Source organism: Nymphalis io, chromosome 25 (genome assembly GCF_905147045.1).
Source record: "Nymphalis io chromosome 25, ilAglIoxx1.1, whole genome shotgun sequence".
Taxonomy (NCBI): Eukaryota; Metazoa; Arthropoda; class Insecta; order Lepidoptera; family Nymphalidae; genus Nymphalis; species Nymphalis io.
The window spans coordinates 7,257,834-7,280,336 of record NC_065912.1 but is presented as its reverse complement, the minus strand read 5'-3'; the positions used below and the strand labels follow the sequence as shown (position 1 = coordinate 7,280,336).

Here is a 22,503-nt window from a genome sequence, read left to right as displayed (position 1 = left end):
CACATTTAACGAAATATGATATTAACTATAGCTTATACCAAACACAGTATAGACAAATAAAAAATATTCACGCGATATCATTGGTTGAGTTCTTAAATAATCTATGGTATTTATGGGTTCGTGAAAAAAGCCATGAAAATATTTAAGTTACGCATAAAAATAGGCGTATCACTTTAAGGTGGTTTTCAAGATTGAGATACGAAATGAGTTCTGAATAGCACAGCTGATCTTAATTACGGTCGAATTTAAAACTGTTATGTATTTTATATTATTTTATTGTATGCATAGTTACCATAGAAACACAACAATCAAAAAATATCAAGTATACTAACTTAACAAGTTAATAAAATCAGTACGTAATACATACATAATGGCATTGAAAAATGAATTCATAATGACTTATCAATTAATTCAATACTTGACCGAAAACAATTTTATCGTGAAATCACAAATCTCGTTCTTAAATTAAAGTATTTATTTGTAAATAGACAAAGTTACGGAGAGATTGACAAATTCATTTATAGAAAAATCAAAAATGGATGGAAATATCTCTGACACGCTTTGTCACGTGATCAACGATTGACGAATGACGCCGCCACGTGTCGCCATTTTTTTAAACGACTGACTTTGCAAACGTAAATGATTTTACAACAGCTTACTATTAAAAAAATATCTAGACAGGTAAATACTTCGGCTCTATTTATTTCAATTTATTTTTTTATTTTCTTACCAAATTCAGTAAACGCTAAAGAAAGCAAAAAAAATTGTCTCAGCCAGCAGCCATATTGCCACTTAGTCCTTCCTGGCCGCGCACACGGCTGTCACCTTATGACCTTTATAAGACATGATTTTCCTGGCTTAGGGGTCATCGATCAAAACATTTAATTCGTTATTAACATTTGTAAAGGCCTCAAATGTATTTACACTTATTTTGTGTGAAATAAATTATTATTTTTAACAAACATTTGGGAAATGTGTAACACAAATTTCAATTCAATCATTTATTATCTTTACTACAATCAAACCAGGTAAACAAAATGAATTAAATTGCTAATGCGATTTAAAGTTATGAATTGGTTGTACCATGTGATAACCAATCACAGTGCAGGATTATGAACTAGACCTATAAAAAAACACTTACTAATAATAATACAATAAAAGTCTTAATTATAAGAAAATTCGTGTGTATACCCCGCGTCATAAAAATAATTGAAAATAACCTGCGATCTCGTACCGTCACTCTCGCACACTAAGCGTGTCTCTGTTCCTCCCTACTGTTAGAAAAAAGTTTGCTAACATAAATCAATTTCAATGTGCGTATTTATCGATACATACATTGTATTGTATTTTAATTATTTTATTTACATACATAATCTTATAAAACAATGGCAAAACAAGCCTCAATTAGTCTTAGTTGCATAATTATTTTAAGTAATGTAATATTCATTCGATATCATTTGGATATTTAGTCAGTAATAATTTAATAATTTTCCAGTAAAAAGTTTTTTATGTCAAATATTTTAACATTGTTGGTCATACTCATGAAAGAACCTTATAATCATATTTAGAATAAATTGTTTTTCTTTCTGGTAGCAAATTATCGAGAAAGAATTACCAAGTTATGACGTGGTTTCAAATATTCCTTACAGTGTCTATGGGCAGAGAAGACCATTATCCATAATGTCGCCAGTTAACTGTCTTACAATAAATAATAATATTTTTTAATGTTAAGTTAGCTTATAATTGATATATATTTTGTAACAATATTTGCGTACAAGTAATAAGGCAATGTTTTTCCTAATACATAACGTTGGCTTCCTATTTAATTAAATAAAATAATTAAAAATAAGGCGTCATTCAATCATGTGCAATGCGACATCGATGATTAAAATACGCTAGTTTAGAAATAGGTTTATGGTATTTCAAGAACAATGAGAATACTAGATTGACTGGCAATCTTGATTCAACACAAACATGACATTTGACATCTGTCAATGACTAACGACGTTTAAAATTTTCATTAATTTAGAAATTGGCATGAATGACGCATTAAGTTTTTTTTTTAATAAAAAAAATATACTTCTTTTAAATTAATAACAATCTTTTTACAGCGAAGGATTAATTAAACACAAGTTCCTTATAATTAGATAGTAAGTAATAGTTTGAAACTCTGCAATTGGTCGACGTCCTGACTACAGTGGTCCGGTCAGCGCGCTCGAAGTTCGCTTTTACGATTTCGTAATACCGACCATCGCTGGAAAATATGAATTATTTATATCATTCTGCTTATTTCTGAATCATAAATTTACATTGCATTAATAAATTAATTTCTGCTGGGCTAGCCCACTCCATTCCTGTCAAAAATGAGGCTTGGATCCAACACACTCCTCCCCAATTTGGCAGAATTTAGTTTACATGTAGGTTTTCAGTTCACGTCTCGTTATTAGTTATTACGATGTTTTTCTTCACCAAGCCGAGATGGCCAGTGAACGCGTGAATCTTAACCGATGATCGTGGGTTCAAACCCGGGCAAGCACCACTGATTTTTCATGTACTTAATTTGTGATTATAATTGATCTCGCGTTTTACGGTGAAGGAAAACATCGTGAGGAAACCTGCATGTGTCTAATTTCACTAAAATTCTGCCACATGTGTATTCTGGAGCTGGAGCAACGTGGTGGAATAAGCTCCAAACCTTCTCCTCAAAAAAGGAGGAGGAGCAGTGGGACATTCACAGGCTGTTACGGTTTTCTTCACCGCCGAATGTGAGATTAATTATAATTACGTAAAAAGCTAATACAATAAGAATCCGCGTTTTTTAAAGCTCCACGTCTATCCAATAGCATCTTGAATCAATAATGCCATCCATGAATGAATGTATATCACCGAAATATAAACAGCGTTAAACCTTACCTCAGAACAAGGCATTTTAGCTTTAAGCATTTGACACGTAGTATATCAATAGCTTTTTGACTCTTGTCACTGAACCTGAGATTCTCTGGATCCCACCTCAGCTCGAGACGCTCCAAGTTAGGGCAGCTGTTTGCTATACCGTCCATTAACTGAAAAGTTTTTTTATTTATATCAGTTTTGGGTGTTGAGGGATTCAAGGGGGATGATATGCTCCACTATGTCATATATTTTATTAAGAGGAAAAGGGCGTAACCAGATCACACAAAATCAATCGCTTTAGTTTATCTCAATTATTCAAGGGAACATTGCACCGACCATAAACAATTTGGCCCTCTGGTAGTAATAAAGACACACCTGATCAACGTGAATGTTAACACCGAGTCGCTCTTGCGTTCCCATTATGAGTATTCTGAAATTAACCAAATATTTAGTGTAAAATAGCCAAATTAAAGAGCAGTATATTTTTAATTCAAAGGCTAAGTTTTTGGTTAGCTTATATATGTGTGTTTGCGCACTTGGCGTTGGTGAGCAGCTGCAGCACGCTCTGCCACAGCTGGTCTGTGATGTGCGGCATCCCGCTCATCACGAGCCCCCACAGCTGTCCGCCGTGCCGCGACAGGAAGCGGTGCAGCGCCTCGTCCGACAGGTTGTCCGACGCGTCTACGTCCAGCGCTACCAGGTTCCTGGGTTAGTTGTAATATTTTAGAAGATCATTATTTTCAACTGATGGTGACTAGTGCCGGAGAGAAACTACTTTTCTAATCGTAGTAGCATAATGTTTTATAAATACTTCTAATCTACTAAAATGAATTTAATAAAAATTAAATAATCACAATCGCTGCACTATTAACGTATCAAAAATATCTTAATTAAAAACCTCCTTATTTTTGTTAAAAATAGGTATCTTAAAAACAAACACTAACCTCGCCGTACCGGCTTCTATCCAGGCCTTCAATACCGAGTCGTTGAAACCATTAATCTGACCAGCACTCAAAAACCTCAAGTTAGGGATCCTTGTGAGCATGTCGATGAGGCACTCCGTTGACAAGTCCGTCGCTGTCACGTCCAATTCCTGGATAGATGACTTCTCCCATTCAACTTGCATTACGTGCTCCGAATGGAGACCTGAAAAGTTGGTTACTTTTTTTTGGCTGTCTCGGCTTTAAACAAGCCAAACTAAGCGACAAATAATTATATCATCAAAATGGAAATATACGTAGCAGAAACTAAACGCGATGGAAGCTTTAGCTGGGAGGAGCGAATTTGAAAAGTGTAGCCCCTCGAATCGATTTCGACACAACTGCCTTAGAGTTTATATGGCTCTTGCAAATTAGCAAACAAATTGTTGTTTCTGTATCTTTAATTAAACATATGCCTCACGATGTTTTCTTTCACCTTAAAGCACGAGAGGAATTATAATCACATTTTAAGCACATGAAAATTCAGTGGTGCTTGCCCGGGCTTAAACCCACGATCATCGGTTAAGATTCACGCGTTCTTACCACTGGGCCATCTCGGCCCCTCAAAATATACATGTGAAGAATAATCGAGTATCTGACAAAATTGTATATATAATATATTTTTTGTTTTGTAGGTATACTTACTGCATCCGTTCATGAGCAAACAGGTGAGTCTTCTAGAACGTTGGAATAGTGTCTTCATTGTAGAGCCTGTTACTTTGTTGCAATAATTTACAGCGAGACATTCCAACTGAAACATGAACATTTTATTATTATTATTTGTTAGGAATATGTCAAAACTATAAAATGTACTAAAGATTATCTATGATCTCATCCCGATATCTTTCATAAGATCCAATCGGAAGATAGTCCGACAAGGCTACGAGTGAGTAAGGTCTATACCAGTTATTTTAGCAACAAATAATACGTAAATAATGTATAGAATAAACCAATAAAAACATAGTTACAATAACATATTATTAAATGCTCTGTATTACTTGGGATTTTGCCTTATTTATTTCTGACGAAAACCACGTCACTTACTGCGATTTTTTAACAGTTCATTCTTATATTATAACGAGAACATCGAAAATTTGCATAAATTCTTAAATATTTATTTTGGAAGGTACAATAATATCAACAAATTAAACTTACGCGTAAAAAGGAATTTCGTTCGTTCATAAAAAGGAAAATTTTTTTACAACATCCTTTACAGGTAATAAATTAATAGATAATAACGTTAGAAAAAGTCATTGAATAAGCTTATAGTATCAGCCTGTTAATGTCCCACTGCTAGGCTAAGGCCTCCTCTCCCTTTTCGAGGAGAAGGCTTAGAGCTTATTCCATCACGCTGCTCCAATGCGGGTGGGTAGAATATACATGTGACATATTTTTAATGAAATTAGACACATGCAGGTTTCCTCACGATGTTTTCCTTCACCGTCAAGCACGAGGTGAATTATTATCACAAATTAAGCACAAGAAAATTCAGTGGCGCTCGCCCGGGTTTGAACCCATGATCATCGGTTAAGATTCACGCGTTCTAACAACTAGGCCATCTCGACTTTTATCAATCAGACTCAGGATCAAACTCTAAACGAATAAGCTTACTTGTATACAATTCGAGCTGAAAGCGTCGATGTGTGAGTCATCTACAAAGTTGATACCGTACAAATTAATCACGCGCAGATTAGGTGTGGCAGATTTAAGCTTATGTACATTGATTACTTCATATATTTCTTCTTCTTCTTCTTCTACCTTCTCATATGTGCCTGTAATGGTTTATTCAGAATTGTGATGACCTCTTGGCTATTTTCAGCTGCGGTAACCATCCTTAACAGAGCCTAGCCAACTACGCAAGACATATTATAGTGCACAATTTTGTACGCTAACGTAAGTGCACTGTATTCTTTTACTTTACTAACAAGATGAGACGGCAAATTCAATACGATGGGAAAAAGTTCAGAAGGTTTTACGTGCTTTCATGGTACTCCTCGGTAATGGAAATGCTGCCAACCTTAATGCCTTTATTTATAAATTTAAGTACAGATAAAGAAAGCTCATGTTTTTCTAGAGCCAAATGATTCGAAAAACTTTATCTCAAAAGTACATGTACAACTGAAATTGCCGATATTTCAATCGGTTTTATATCGATAAATCTTGCAACTACATTTGAAATCAGGTCCATATTTATTTATTTATTAAGTATCTCCAACAAAGGATACACACTTGCGAGTACATTACATCGTGGAATAATATTTTAAAATATATGTGCTCCTTTAATTAAAGGAGACCACAGCAAGCATACATTGCTCAAATATGAGTTGGTGGACACATGTGGCAAAAAATCATTCGACATTCATAGAGCAACAATCAATTAAATCAATTAATGTGCTTTCGTATTACTTGCCTGTATAGAAACTCGTGATCTCTCAAAAATCGTGCTAATGATGAAACACAAATATTAAAAATACAGCCATATTTTTCTTAATTTTTTATTGCAAATTTTTATGCAATACTATCGTCAGAAAATCATTATCTTTTTTTATAATATACTAAGTTACTAACCAATAAGATGTAATATTTCTAATCCATTGATGAAATTGTAAATTTTCCTCATAAAGCCTTCCATAAAGATGACTTCTGACAAACATATGCAAAGATAACGAAGTTTTGTTGGAAAAGCTTGCATCTCGGAGAAGTCGTGAAGCTGCATCGCTATAAACAAAAATGACAACAGATTCAAAATAATATTTACGACACATAAAATTGTTAAAAGTTAAGTGCAATAAGTATATAATAGATGGTTATTACTGATATTACAATTACCGTGCCAAGAATTCGAAGTTTATCTTATTGTATTATAAAACACTTTTTGCCTTATTTACGAGTTTTTAAAGAACATTATATATTATATATTTCCACCAACCCGCATTGGAGCAGTGTGGTGGAATAAGCTCCAAACCTTCTCCTCAAAAAGGGAGAGGAGGCCTTAGCTCAGGAGTGGGACATTCACAGGCTATTATGATTATACATTAAATTCAGAAATTTTAAGAATGTTAGCCATTACTATATTCTAAGTAGATGAACGTTGACTTAATATCTTGACTATCTTACCTGTACTAAAATCAAGTAACATGTGCGTCAAATTTGGACATTTCGCTGCAAGTTCGTGTAGAACTGTATGTGTAATTAGTTCTATGGGTAGCTCAATATATCGAAGCGATGGTCCGAACCTTATAGATATCAATGCTAATAGGGATTCCAATGAGCCTGCAAGAAATTATTTAGTTATTTGATGATATCTGAGATAATTTTCCATATACCGCCATCTGTTATTGATTTTTGGTTAACATGCAATGTGTTTATTCATAGATGGCGCTATTGATAAATTCCGGAAAAAAAAATATTCTACTGATATTATCCTGTTATGTTATTTATATAAAGTATTGAAAATATTTGTACCAACCCACATGTAATCCTGATATTTCAGGTCTCAGACTGACGTGGGTCCACAATTTTGTATCGTATGCGACCATACGCCATCGCTTGCATACTGTTGCCATACGACATATTTCTCGATGAGATAAATATGAGAATATATTGAGCAACACCTTATCCGGTAGTTTTTCTATAGTCTGTAAAAATATACATTTGAGTTATAAAACAATAAATCAAAATATACTTTATTCGAGTTTATTATTACATTAAATTAGTTTTCGCCCGCGTATTGGGGAGTCAGGTGTTAGGTATAAAAAAGCCTTTATATATAGCCTATGTTTTTTCTTAGTGTTCTAGCTTGCTTAAAACCAAATGTCATCAAAATCGGTTCATTGGTTTAGCCCTGAATTCGAAACAGACAGACAGAGACACTTCCGCAATTATAATATTTGTAAAGATGTAATGCTATCAACGGTCCGAAAAATAGATTCTACCAAGAAGAACTAGCAAGAAGTCTTTTCCACCAAAAACATAGGTATGTTATTTATAAAGCTACTTTCATGCTATACGATTGGGTAATTAAAAACGTCGTTACTACCATTATTTATATTGGACCTATGAACTTTAATGAGACGTTCTGTTTTAAAAGTACACGAATATCGATTTCGTTTATATATTATGTATTTTATAATTAAAACCTAGAAATATTTTGTATATATAACTTAAAACCAAAATTAGTTGTTTAGTAAAAACGACTCTACATTACCGTATTAGCGAACGGGCTTCTAATTTGACCTCCTTCTGTTAAATAAACTTGACTAGCTTCTAAAGCTAGTTGCCCCCAAACATCCGTGGGTATATCCATGTTAAAAAACGAATACAACCACAGAAAAAACACTAAAACTTTGTATAAAATGTTGAAATTTACTATTTTCACAGTGATAATAGTTTTACTTCATGCGCGAAAAGTTCACGCGAGCTAAGAATATGAAACGCTGTGGTTAATTTTGGAATCATCTGGGTGGCGATGGCGTTGGTATGGTACGGGCGGACTACATATCATGAGTTCTGTCGATTTTATGCTTTTTTCTCATTTTTAAATCATTAACTTTACGATAAAATAATTTCAAATATGTATTGCGTAACATAATGAGATGTAATTTATCAATTGAGATTTTGAGCTTGCAAATGACAAACAACATTAATAATTTAGCGGGAAATTTAAATACTCTTAACGGACGATAATAATTAAATTTTCGAACGTAAACATGATGTCTATTTTCTACTTCTGAAATGTGTATAACACTTGTTATTAAGACGACACTTACGACTTAATGACTTTTATAAACTTTTTTTTTTGCTTTCCTTAGTATGTATTATGTTTGGTGTTGATATTAAATATATAATTAATGTAATTATGATTTAAATAATAAATAGTGAAACGTCCGTTAATTCTTATAGATCTTATTTTAGTAGAAGCTTTTCTTAGCTAATCTATCTCTTGTTTGTTTTTTTACATATATAATATATATATATATATATATATATATATATATATATATATATATATATATATATATATAATATAATATATTATAATAATAAATAATAACTGTACAACCATTTCTGTAACACTGTTTATTACAAGTAAAAATATAAAATTTGCGGCTAACGCTTTGCGACTGATCAGTTAAAACTGCTTTCTTTACATTCTTCGTCTGATGATATATATTTAATTGATATAACGGCTATGAGTGTATAAGCACATTATAATGTTATATTATAACCTTTGATTTAATATATACTTGATATTATAAACTTTGTGTAACGGGAAACCAAGATTGTTCAATATATCGATTTGTTTCATCGGTATATTCTGATGAATAAGGTCACATGCCATGCCTTGCTACCATGCAACAACAGACCTAGAAGCCGTTTATTCAAAGGTCAACATAATGAGCTGCTTAGTACTTAATAGCATAAGTATTGTATGAAAGAAAACGACATTATTCTTAATAAAAAATATGCTGAACATGTAAATCACTGTGCCTAGAGCGTTGATACGTACAATGTCTCCGGAATCATCACAAATTATAATTTTAAGCTGTATACATAACTATAAAACCATAGATCTTACATATATTGAGTCAAGATGATTAAATATTACTTTATATAAATCTATAAGATACCAGTATCAACACAGGCCTTAATGTTGGCATTTATGTTTACAGTAACAGTAACAGCCTGTTAATGTCCCACTGCTGGGCTAAGGCCTCCTCTCCCTTTTGAGGAGAAGGTTTAGAGCTTATTCCACCACGCTGCTCTAATGCGGGTTGGTAGAATACACATGTGACATAATTTCAATGAAATTAGACACATGCAGGTTTCCTCACGATGTTTTCCTTCACCGTCAAGCACGAGATGAATTATAATCACAAATTAAGCACATGAAAATTCAGTGGTGCTCACCCGGGTTTGAACCCACGATCATCGGTTAAGATTCACGCGTTCTAACCACTAGGCCATCTCGGCTTTTTGCATGGCATTTATGTTTATATTATTTTTATTTTATTTATTTATTTTTATTTTTATTATAATTGGAAAACATACAGTACACATCACATACATTATACAACAATTAACTCGTTCACACACCAATCAAGTTTCCACTTTAAACTAATTCATGTATGACAGTAAACAAGCAATTTTGTAAATTATAAATAGTAATTATGAAGATTCAAGCAGTTATCAAACAGCAAAACAATAATGTATACATATATATAATAAAAAAAAAATAGATAAAATAAAAACATTGACTAAGTTGACAAATGTACACAAACTCTTTAAATGTATTGAGCGTACAAGAAAACATGTCCAAGTCAATAAACTTCCTATTGTAGCTCTTACAAGAGCGATATATAAATTCGTTTTGAGCATAATTGGTTCGAATGGAGGGTAAGTGAAATAAAGCACTATTGCGTGTGTTCACTTGTTTACTTCTAAAGTGAATTTTGCTTAAAAGATATGGGCTATCATTCAAGTTAAGAATTAGTTTAAATAAAAAACTTTGATCTCGCATTTTACGACGATCCAGTAAAAAAATCATTTTAGGTGGATTTCGATTCAGAGTGAAACATTTAGAATTAAGATATTTAACAAATTTATGTTGAATTTTTTCTATTATTTTATATTAATTATAACAACGATTACTTAAGAAAACCCCATCAAGATGGATGTCATTCGTATTTCGAAATGGCTTAAATGCGTACTCTAGTACCTTCTCACCCCTTATCCGGGATCGAAAAGTCAGTAGCGACAAAAGTAACAAAGAACAAAAATTTAATTTAAAAGCAGTAACGAACTATATAGCCAATTCATATAATTTTTCTTTAAAAAAATGTATCAAATACTTATATAAATAGATATAAAAATATCATTTGCTACTTTATGAAATACATAGACAATATGATCGTCCTAAACGCATTTTAACGTTAAGAGATGTTGTTGAATACAAAAACAAATTATATCAGCAGTTGCAATGCTTCCAATAAATCGTAATAAATTTAATCGAAAACAATTCATCAAACTGATTCGGTACATTAAAGAATCAAAGGCATCTTAGTACATACAAATAAATAGCACTTAAGAATTATCTGTAACGTATGCTCCAATTTAGTGATATTTAAGAACCAATAGAATTGAAAGACCATCTTTGAAATAAGATGTTTAAGCGATTAAAAGCTAATTTGCGAGCAATGACACGTTGTTAAGAACGAAAGTGGCGTGTTGTTGCTGGTATTTACGTTTGCCAGTAATTTGTCCCGTCTGCGATCTTGAACCGGCATAAATTGGCACGCAAAAAGGTATTTCCTGGATATATGACTCATCGGCAGACTGATTGGTATTTTTTAAAGAGTGAAATTTCAATATAGATTTTTTTTTAATCCAGACGAAATGCTTGAAAAAAAAAAGAATGCAAATAGCGGAAAAATATTTTTGATATGTTTTAAAATTCAAAAAACTTGAATAACATTATTTTATATAATAAACACCTTAATATTTTTAAATATAAGGAAATATCCGTTTATTGAAAGGTTAATTGTATTTATTATTCATATGATTCTTGTCAGAGTTGGGCACATTATTTTCTAATATTACAATTTAATCATGATGCGAAATTTTCTTAGAGTAATTATAAATGTCGTATTAATAGCTTCCGACGTTAAACAGCTCATCAAAGCACTCGTTGATTGATAGTTGCGGAGCTACATAGCCAATAATGAACTTTTGTCAACTTTAAATCGTTTAATTAGATACGGATCGAGATGTTGGAAACATTTCATTTATTACTGTCAACTATCCCAACAGGTGTAGAAGAAGTGCTTACTCAGATTGAGTAAATTATAATGAGCAATTTAATTTTATTTATAGAATTTAATATATGTCTATTTGAGTATATTTGAAGTATTTTTTTTAAATATTTTTGTAATTCAAAATTGTGTTAAATATCAAATTTTGTTAAAAATTAAAATGCTCCAAATTTTTGTATCATTCTCAATCACCAAAAATGGTAACCAACGCAATGTTATGATCGGGTAGGAATTTCAAAGCCTAACTAACCTAATTCAATCAACACCTATTTCAAAGCCTAACTAACCTAACCTGAATAAAGAGTTAGTCCCTAAAAAACTTATCTGAGACCACCAACATTTTTGTTACATTATCACTATAGAGTCAATTTTATTTTCCATTTACAGACATGAAATTTGTTACGAGTGTAAATAATAATGAAAGAACGACATAACGTCCCGACTACAAAAACATTTAATAAAGTTAAATTTAAACACATTCAATGCGTAGATATCTTCATCTTGAGCTGCCTCTTAAGTCGGCGTTAGAATTACGAATATGTCTCTCGAGCCGTATGGATCAGCATTCCGCAGAAGCGATCCCTGTCTACTCTTTAATATTTCTCAGCCATGAATCAAACACGTCTGGCTTCGATCTTGCTCTCCTTTATGAGTTAAAGTAAGCTTATTACTGGTGGTAGGGCTTTGTGCAAGCTCGTCTGGGCAGGTACCACCCACTCATCAGATATTCTACCGCAAAACAGCAGTACTTGGTATTGTTGTGTTTGAAGGGCGAGTGAGCCAGTGTAATTACAGGCACAAGGGACGTAACATCTTAGTTCCCAAGGTTGGTGGCGCATTGGTGATGTAAGCGATGGTTAACATTTCTTACATGCCAATGTCTATGGGCGTTGGTGACCACTTACTATCAGGTGGCCCATATGCTCGTCCGCCTTCCTATTCTATAAAAAAATAATAATAATAAAGCGTTATATGAAGCATCCGTCGTAGCACCACAGGCACCTCTTCGTATTATACTTAAGTACCTAAGCTTCGCAGCCGTTCATTACCATTGGCCAGACATACCATTAGAGAATAGCGTTCTAAGCTGAAGTATGGAACGTGCTGACAACACACGAATTTTCTTATTTTATTAAAAGATGCTCGATTTCTATACTTTACTTGTACTTATTTCGATTTGATCTTTATTAGCGGTACTATTGTCTGGTTTCTTATAGTAAAGGACACGTTTTTACTGTCTAAATGATCAGAAGATCTCATAATATAGTAGTTTGTTATACATAATGTATTTAGGAAATAAATAGGAAACGTATCTAATTTTTTTTTTTTTATAAATATGATTTGCGCTTGCCGACAAGCCTGCTTGTATACGTACCCAGTTAGGCTTGACAAATGTATATCTTGTGCTTAATAAAGTAAGCAAGTGTATACACTTATTAATTTGTTTTTTTTTTTTTTTTATATTTAAACGAAAATAGCGTACATGATGGTGTTTAAAATAATAAGTGTGTTTTTACGAAATCATGAGGATGTCACTTTACAAACCATCACATCAAAAAAAATTAGGAAAATATAGTTTCATTATAACCGTGGGTCGACTTTAATTTAGATGTCGTGGTCACGCACATCTGTTTTACATCCTGATGTCATATTTCTACCAGTAATTTGTTTTATGTTGACAGTAAAACATCACATTCCTACCAAATATCATTCCAACGTATTAAGATGAAACATGACTTATTCTGAAATTTAAAAAAATCAAGATCATAAAAAATTAAAATGTTTTTAACTCAAGTACAAGAGAATGTTGTAAAACCTTTTTGTGTGAATGTTGAGCAAGCGAACTATCCATTACCAGCAGGCTGAATAGTCTTGAACCTAGGGCAACATTTTTTTTTATTGATTCCTTCTGTTATAAAAAGGACAGCACGAACACCAAAAAATAAATATGAAAGACAAGTTCGCTCAAAAAATGCTGAAATAATCTTCTAATAAAATGCTATGTATAATTGACAATGGTGAATATTCGTACTTGCGAGTTAAAAGTAAAGAGGTAAATGCGGCAACAAGTATACTGGTGGTAGAGCTTTGTGCAAGCTCGTCTGGGTAGGTACCACCCGCTCATCAAATATTCTACAGCAAAACAGCAGTACTTGGTATTGTTGTGTTCCGGTTTGAAGGGTGAGCAAGCCAGTATAATTACAGGCACAAGGGACATAACATCTTAGTTCTCAAGGTTGGTGGCGCATTGGTGATGTAAGCGATGGTTAACATTTCTTACAATGCCAATGTCTATGGGCATTGGTAACCACTTACCATTAGGTGGCCCATATGCTCGTCCGCCTTTCTATTCTATAAAAAAAGGTATCTGAAAACAATATTTTGCCAGTTACTCGATTATCTGTTTTGAACATTTATGACATCCGTAAACATCAAGTACCTTAGTTGGTCAGGATCTGGAAACATTTTTATTATTTTGGGTTTATTCTTAATGTATTTTTTAGGATGCAGTAGTATTTGGTTATTTCTATAAGTATTTAGAAATTTGCGTCAGAGATATACGAAATTCGGTGATTCGGTAAGCTGTTTGTCGGATCCATTTAATATATTATCAAAATATTTACACTCTCGTACATATTTATGTACGTTTATTGGGTACCTTTTTTTGTAATTCCTTTTCTTTCCGAAGGTGTTTTTGTAACAAGATTGGTAATGTGTGTTTAGTTAATTTTACATTTATCTTGCTTCAGCACTATATTATTAAAACGAAATCAAGACAGTCTTAGGGAATATTAAATTTTAAATATTCCTGACATCTCCTACTTGTTTTATACTCTTCGTCACTATTAGAATTATTATTATTGAAATTCACGAATTTATATTTTTGAATTAAAACCGCAATAACATAAACAAAAAAAAATCTCAACGTGTTTATAGTGTTTTATTTAGCTTAAAATGGTGGATATTCTAACACTTAACTCCATTTATTATATTACTTATAAATATACTCTCAGTTAGAAGTTCACTTCTGTACAAGTTATGTAAATTACTTAAAATTGAAAACTAAAGATAACTATGTTATTACAAATAAAAGATCAAAAAAAAATGAACATTATTTTTTTGACTGTACTGACATCGATATAATTACATATTACTCATACCAAATGTTTCTGAAAAATATTACTTAAAGAGATAACATTTCCTTCGTAACATTGTTTTTCAATTTTATATATTAAACACATTTTATTATACTTATTTATTTTTATATTATGATGTTTTTTTAGATTAAAATTCACTTTTTAATTTCACTATTATGTCATATAAATGTCATTATCAAAGAAAAAAAAAACTTACCATAATTTCTTTCCTTCTAAAACTACTGTGCATATCATCTCGGGATATAGCAGCCGCTGCGGTATCCACATTTAAAATGCCCCACGAATCCATATTTGTTTTTATTTGCCAACAACCCAAAAGGGGGTAACAATTAACACCACAAAAATTGTTTGGCTCGGTGCACAAATTTTTAACGCGTTCTCAATACCTCATACGGGAGCGTCACTTTGGCGCGAAACTTTGCAAAGTTAAACACGCAGAACTTACGACGCGTACCTTGTACGAGCTGGTTTAATATGTTGCTAGTGCGTTGCGCCGTCCGTTCGTTATGTATAATGTATTTATATGTAGTCAGATATCTAAATTGGCAAGCCAAAATAAGTACGGCATTTCGCTTCAACTGGGCGCTCAGACGCAGCTGCCAAGAAGAATCGTATTGCATTTGGTGTCACGGTAACATTCAGTCAAATTTATTTGCATTTCCTGCGCTCATTATACGGGTATAAAAAATATGCATTTATATAATTTGTTAAATTGAACCTCATAAATTATTTTAAAAGTTCTTTTGAAATAGAAGCTGTTTAAAATGTATTTAAAACTCTAATATACAGCGTAATTTTTAGAAGAAAGGAAATGTATGCTAGCATGCCTAATATTAGAAATATTTTAAGAAAACCGAGCATAAATGTAATGAAATAATATAACCATAAATAATTAGGTATAGAAACATGTAACTGTCATGGACAGGAATAGAACCTGTCAGAACTAATTGTTGAGCTATTGGTCGTATTGCAAATGTTGCCATTTATTTTAAGTTTTCAGTATGAACAGATTGGCAATACTAAAGGTACATATATAATATATTTGTCTAATAATTTAAAATGCTGGAATAAAATGTATATAAAGAAAAATAAATAATTGATCTAAAAAAGATTGCTCATTGACATTGCCGCCTTATATGGGAATTTAAATGAAAATAAAAAATGCATCGCTCACAGTATCAATTCACATACTGTAATAGGTCTACAGTAACTCGCAATGTATTTTAGTGACAAAAATATTTTGCTTGGTAAAATAAGGGTCTTTCTACTATATTTTTCATATATTATGATATTTTTAAAGATTTTTATAGGTTGTATCTGCTAGCTAGTAAAAGACAATTCCTGTAAACAGTATAACATAAAGAATGTTTACTGATTAAGTAGAGATACATTTCTATTTTTAATTTTATTTGATTTTATATTATCATTAACACTACATTATACTCTTTTTTTGTATCTAATCGTATATAATAGTCAGATGAAAATTCGTCGCTGGCAGCACTGGTAATTCTTCGGTTTCATTCGCTTGCAATACAAACAAAACAAACACAGAGTCGAAACTCGAGGAAATCGCATTTTAATTCATTATTTCGTCGCAGGTGTATTGTATTTCTTGGTGTCGTCGGTTGCGCAGGCAATTTGGTGGCAAAATGAAAAAACACGATTAATCGTTTCTCACATATTTATCTCAACTTGATAAATAGATAATAAATATTGCAATCGTGAATCTGTGGAGATAAAAACGGACGTACTCAATCTCAGTGTAGATTAGTCCGTCTGAGTAAGAGAATCTTCGAAAAACGATTATGCAGAAACTTTAGAAAACAATACAGTGTGGTTGTTTTCGCGCGGTGTAAAATTAAGATTGTGTTCTATTTTTGAATTAAATAAAAATAAAATGGAGACTTATATAGGAGAACTATTCCCAGAGTATTTTTATAATTTTGTGGAAGAACTGGATGAACATCCTTGGTTATTTTCTGCTATTGCATCTATGCTGGTCGGCTTAAGTGGAATCCTTCCTTTGTTGATAATTCCTATCGATGAAACAGCATCTTTTAAAGACGGAGGTAAGAGATATTTTTTTATTTTAAACAGAACTATTTTTAATTTTCTTGTGTCATCTCGTCATTTTAAGAAGAACAAAGAACGATCGCGCGGTAAATTGTTAGAAATTGATACGATTGAACCTAATTAATATGGAATGTTTGCTTACCCTTAATCAATTGATATGTTCAAAATAAAATTTAATTTTAATAACAATTTAAATGTTTAATGCGATTTTATTTCATAACCTTTTATTACTTGAAATAATAATAATTAAAAAATAACTGGTTTATATTTGTTGATTGAAAGTTACTTTTATTAATTTAAAACAAAAAAATGTTCTACAACTATTTAATTATTTTATTGTTAACAAATAGTTTTCTAAATCTGAAGTCTTCAATATGAAGCTTATTATTTTCTAAAAAAAATAATAACTATATTTTGTTTGTATAATAAATAATTTTTATGTTATCAGTCCCTTTGTTGTGGTATGGTTTATTGAAGGTCACGGATTGGACAAAAATAAATGAACATCTGTGGAATTTACAAACAGTTATAAAATAATTTATTTCATAAATGGTATCATCATTGTTTATTTGAAAATAATATAAGCCAATAGAATATGACGATCATAAAAAAAAACAATAATAATGTAGTCTGGATATAAAAAAAAGTATAGAGCTCGCTTGTTTGCGGAGAAACAGGTCACAGAACTTCAGGTTAAGCATATAAATTTATTTTGATATTCCTATTAAGGTAATTCCTGTTGGTCTTGTATATACTCCTGTGCCTCAGAAATCAGGTACAGCTATTAGTCCTGTGCATGTTTTCTATAATACTCTGATCATGTCATTATATTGTCTGGCTAGAAGATAAATGGAATAGGAATTTCAACTGCATTAGTACTCGCTTCAATTCTTTAATACTCACTATAACTTTCCAAATCCGAGGCTCAAGATTGGCTACTGTGTAAAATTAGATCAGAAGGCCATTGTTATAAAAATGTAACATGTTTGTAAATAAAGCCAAATGAAAACCAATATATTGCATTAGATTGACCTAAAACTTTTAATATATATCGTGGAAAACTACACATTTCATTTATATTTGGTATTTCATAAAAATATAGTATAATGGTCGTTTCTTGTGGAAAGTTTTATACAAATTATTGCTTACAATCACATCATGCCTTTCTCAAAAGCTATTTTACATTATACCTTAGTGCAATGCCACACAATAATAATTCAAGTTTCTAAACAGTATTGGGTATTACATTTTTGTTTAAACAACATGTATAATTTTCACAAATCATCATCAATATTTATTATATACCTTCAAAGGCTGTAATAGTCACTTCTAGTTTACAGTTCTGATAGTGGTTACACAAGCCCCCACAAGCTGATAAGGGTTGTAATTAATATCTTTACACAGATGACATAACAAAATATATGACAATTAGAAATTTAATTAGTAATATTACACCTTTATTTCACTTTAAATTACAATTCACACAAGAATTTAAATCTTATGATAATTTTTTATCACCAATAAACTATATTATACCAATCAATTAAAATCACCCCAAAATTGAAATGGCTATATATAATAACTCTTTGACTCATGCACATCAAAAATAAACTCTAAAAAAACTCAAAATAAGTTACACCAAAGTCATGGATTTCACGTATGTGATTTATTTAATTAAAAAGTTTATTAGCAAACACAATATGACATATAAAATATTCTACTATAAAAGCAATATGTCAACATGATCACACAGCGATAATGATGAAATAAAAAAAATTTAAAGGTATATATAGACAATTTGAGACCATCTATCATAAAAATTTAGATAAATTCTAATCAAACGTTCAAAAATGTTAAAATCATATTTCTAAATATGAAACCATTGCTATCTGTTCTCTTAAAATCCTTTCAGATATTGGGTTTTTTTTTAAATGTCATCGAGTTGACGTTATATTTAAAAAAAAAAACAAGATAAACGGAGATCAAGTTTCTACATTCATCTTAGACATAAGTGATAACCATTTAACAAAGCATGGGTTACATTTCGATATTGGGAATGTGTCGGTGTACGGTGTAGGAACCCCAATCGATCGATCGACAGAATAAGTTTTTGTTGCTAGGTCTGTTGGATGGGTGTATGGGTGAGTGAACTGGTATACGAGTACATGGACTGGTTGCCGACTTATTGAAGTTTTATTGGTATCGTCAATGGGCGAATGTGACCACTTACCTCTCATTTGCTCCTCTGTCTCTAAACTTTATGTTTAGATAAAATAAGACTTCAAAATTCAAACAAAAGTAATTATAAAAATAAAAGAAATATCTATGTTTAATCACGCCATGATTTATTAACACTTACGATTTGTTTTCTAATTTCTGCTCTCAGTTTATTTATCACTAGCTATCGCTCGCATCTTTGCCCGCGTTAGATATACAAAGTAGCCTATGTTCTTTTTTGGGGTTCAAACTTATTATTTTAATTTTATCAAAATCGGTTTAGTTGCTTAGCCATTAACTTGAAAGCATAACAGACATAATTACTTTCGCATTTATAATATTACTATACAGTAACAGTATAGTAACATCCTGTGACTGTCCCACTGCTGGGCTAAGGCCTCCTCTCCCTTTTTGAGGAGAAGGTAAAGAATATTACTATGGATTACATAAAATAATTTAAACAATTGCTTACGTTATGATATTTATCTCGTATTTCAAACACTGTTTTACTGTTTAAAGTTTCAATACCCCGGCTTGTTGTGTCCGCTACCAACAGTCGGATTCGTATTTCATGGAAGTGCGAGTATAATTGTCTCGATTCCATATCTACATAAATTTCTGATTATGTCTTAACTACACTATTAATTATTCTATCGTGATGACTGCCTTGTCTATTATACTATATGCCTTGTCTATTATACTAATTAAAAGTTACTTTATATATTACGGGTTTAGTTCTGTTCAAGAAAGCACAGAAAGCATCTTCTATTATGAACTACGTACTTGATATTTTTTTTTGTTACAATGAGTTTAAGAATTTACTTTCAAATATTAATGGCGCTCATTTTTTATGTAGAATATTCTCGAAACTATCAATATCGTAATAAATATCATAATGATGTATTTATTATATGCTTACCGAGTAAGTCAATATTATGGAATCCAATAAATAAAAAATAAGTCACGGACAATAGCACCAACGATAGTATGTAGGTATTTAGTATCGTCGGTGGTTAAAAATAGCTTATTTTTTTAAGATTTTAGCACGAATTGGACTTATTATTTTAGTTGTGCACATCTATCGAAATATATATATATTTTACTTTAATTTATAATAAATATAAAAATATTAACATTATAATTGTCCATATCACATATTAATATATATACACGTTTCCGCTTGCGTCTTCGCCCTTGTATGTGGGGGGGGGGGGAGATGTTACATACCCTATGTCCTTTTCTGTATCCCTGACGATATACAGTATATAAAATGTCATGATGATCGATTGAGTGAAACGTGAAAGTGTAACAAACTCGCTTTCGCATTTATAATATTATTTACGATAATTTCACGCGCGGATTCACCTGCATTACAATTCCGCTCCATGGGTCGTAGCATAATTATACCCTTGGATTTAGGACAGGATCTGAGATTAGTGCGAACAAACAAACACTGGTGGTAGAGCTTTGTGCAAGCTCGTCTGGGTAGGTACCACCCACTCATCAGATATTCTACCGCAAAACAGCAGTACTTGTTATTGTTGTGTTCCGGTTTGAAGGATGAGTGAGCCAGTGTAATTACAGGCACAAGGGACATAAAATCTTAGTTCCCAAGGTTGGTGGCGCATTGGCTATGTAAGCGATGGTTGACATTTCTTACAATGCCAATGTCTAAGGGCGTTTGGTGACCACTTACCATCAGGTGGCCCATATGCTCGTCCGCCTTCCTATTCTATAAAAAAAAAAAAACAAACTCTTTATAATATTAGAAAAGACAGATAACGTAAGTGAAGCATTGCTTTCTGAGTACGATTGCGATGAGTTGTGAAACCGTTAGGTAACTGGCTAGAGTGCTTTACTACAATGATGATAAAAAATCGATATTGACTCTTGCGACAACTGTCTAAGAAAATGTCTAACCAGTATAAAGTGGAAACGAAAAAATTGCGATATCATTATTAGAAGCCGAACGCTATCAAACGTGTGTACCGTTTCCCAAATAATCGTTAGTAAAAGGATGCAGAGTGGTAACTCGGTGTAGGCAGGGTACTATTCAAATTACCAATTTATTTAATACTAGCTTCTGCCTGCGGTTTTGTCCCTGATTGAGGGAAGGTTAGGTATCCTATGAGTTTTTTTATTATGCCCCTGACAACGTACGCTAACGTGTAATTTCATGGTCATCGGTTGATAGTTAAAGCGTAACAAACAAACAAGCTTACTTTCGCGTTTATAATATAAGTAAGGATTAATCATGGTATAGACATGGCATGTGATACGAAGGGATGGATGATGTTTCAGAAGATATTTGAGACAGAATATATATTGGGAAAAGATTCGTTTTCCCAATATCGTAGTAGTATTTATTAGTGGAAAATAAATGTCTACTACTGCATTCTTACAAATGTTAAATGTAAACTAGTTAAGCATAAGTAAATAATTAAATTAATTATTGTTATTTTTAAACTATTGGTGTAATCTGTATTTAATATTAATTACTTGCTTACAAACATATTTGCTTGCATATCGTGGGCGAAATGTATTTACCTATTAAGAAATCGTACATCTGTAAAACTACATTACATGCAAATAAATGATTATGAAAATCTGAATCAAACAACGATATTGTATAATGTAATTAAGTTTTTTTTTTAAATTTCCATTTTATTTGTATTTTTATGGAATCAAACAGTAAGTACATAATAAATTTCATAAATAACAAATATTAACAAATCATTAAAGTTTCCAATGATTGACTAACTCATGTAACAAATTACGAGGCGTAGATACGACGGTCATGTTAAATAAAGACATCAAATATTCATTGATTTCTTGAGTTTTCCATTACCGGAATAAAATACTTCGTTTTTATTTAAAATATTATATCATCGAACAATGACTTTCCTTTGTCGGGTTTTTCTAGACACTTGAATAATACTCTGATATATATATTATTTATATTTATAGACATTCTTAAGATTACGTATCATATTCGTTACTTTAGAAACAGACATGTTTAATGCACGTTTAATACATTATCGTTCGATATATACTCGAGTGTTATCTGAAGTACTCGTGACGGCTATGAAAATTAATTTAATGAACTATAAGGCATGTTACGAAGAGACATGCAGCCGTTCACAGTAAACACTACGCCGACTCGTGTCTACGATACTATGTAGACAGTAAATGAGCAATATATATTTAATGATTTTCAAAAACGTATATAATAGGTTTTATGAAACAAAGTACACGGTTTTACTTGATGATTGGGTTTTCGGCAAGTCTGGTAGTAGGTAGATGTCACCTCGTATTCTACTGCTTAACGGCAATCCTTAGTGGATTTTCGTGTATTCCGGTTTGAAAGGTAAC

At 31.8% G+C, this 22,503-nt stretch overlaps 2 protein-coding genes across 4 annotated transcripts in view; one reads left to right on the top strand and one right to left on the bottom strand.

The window, feature by feature from the left end:
- Window positions 1–986: 986 nt before the first annotated feature.
- On the bottom strand, window positions 987–15,335 carry LOC126778161 (F-box/LRR-repeat protein 2). 2 transcript variants are annotated; one of them, XM_050501601.1, is made up of 11 exons: window positions 15,038–15,335; window positions 7,342–7,510; window positions 6,990–7,145; window positions 6,441–6,590; window positions 5,484–5,644; window positions 4,518–4,623; window positions 3,837–4,038; window positions 3,429–3,596; window positions 3,268–3,322; window positions 2,914–3,062; window positions 987–2,254 (listed from the first exon to the last, which is right to left on the bottom strand). In XM_050501601.1, the coding sequence occupies exons 1-11, from the start codon at window positions 15,128–15,130 to the stop codon at window positions 2,119–2,121; spliced, it is 1,545 nt and encodes a 514-aa protein (XP_050357558.1). In that variant the 5' UTR covers window positions 15,131–15,335; the 3' UTR covers window positions 987–2,118. The 2 variants fall into 2 exon arrangements, with proteins under 2 accessions (XP_050357558.1, XP_050357559.1); XM_050501602.1 differs by lacking the exon at window positions 15,038–15,335 and adding an exon at window positions 8,080–8,224.
- Window positions 15,336–16,381: 1,046 nt separating this feature from the next.
- LOC126778214 (zinc transporter ZIP13 homolog) overlaps window positions 16,382–22,503 on the top strand; it is a 28,481-nt gene continuing 22,359 nt past the window's right edge. For both annotated transcript variants that reach the window (XR_007670125.1, XM_050501691.1), the window contains exon 1: window positions 16,382–16,910. Coding sequence is in view for 1 of the 2 variants with exons in the window: in XM_050501691.1 (XP_050357648.1) it covers window positions 16,739–16,910 (172 nt within the window). In the remaining variant the exon portion in view is untranslated. The remainder of the gene's footprint in view (window positions 16,911–22,503) is intronic.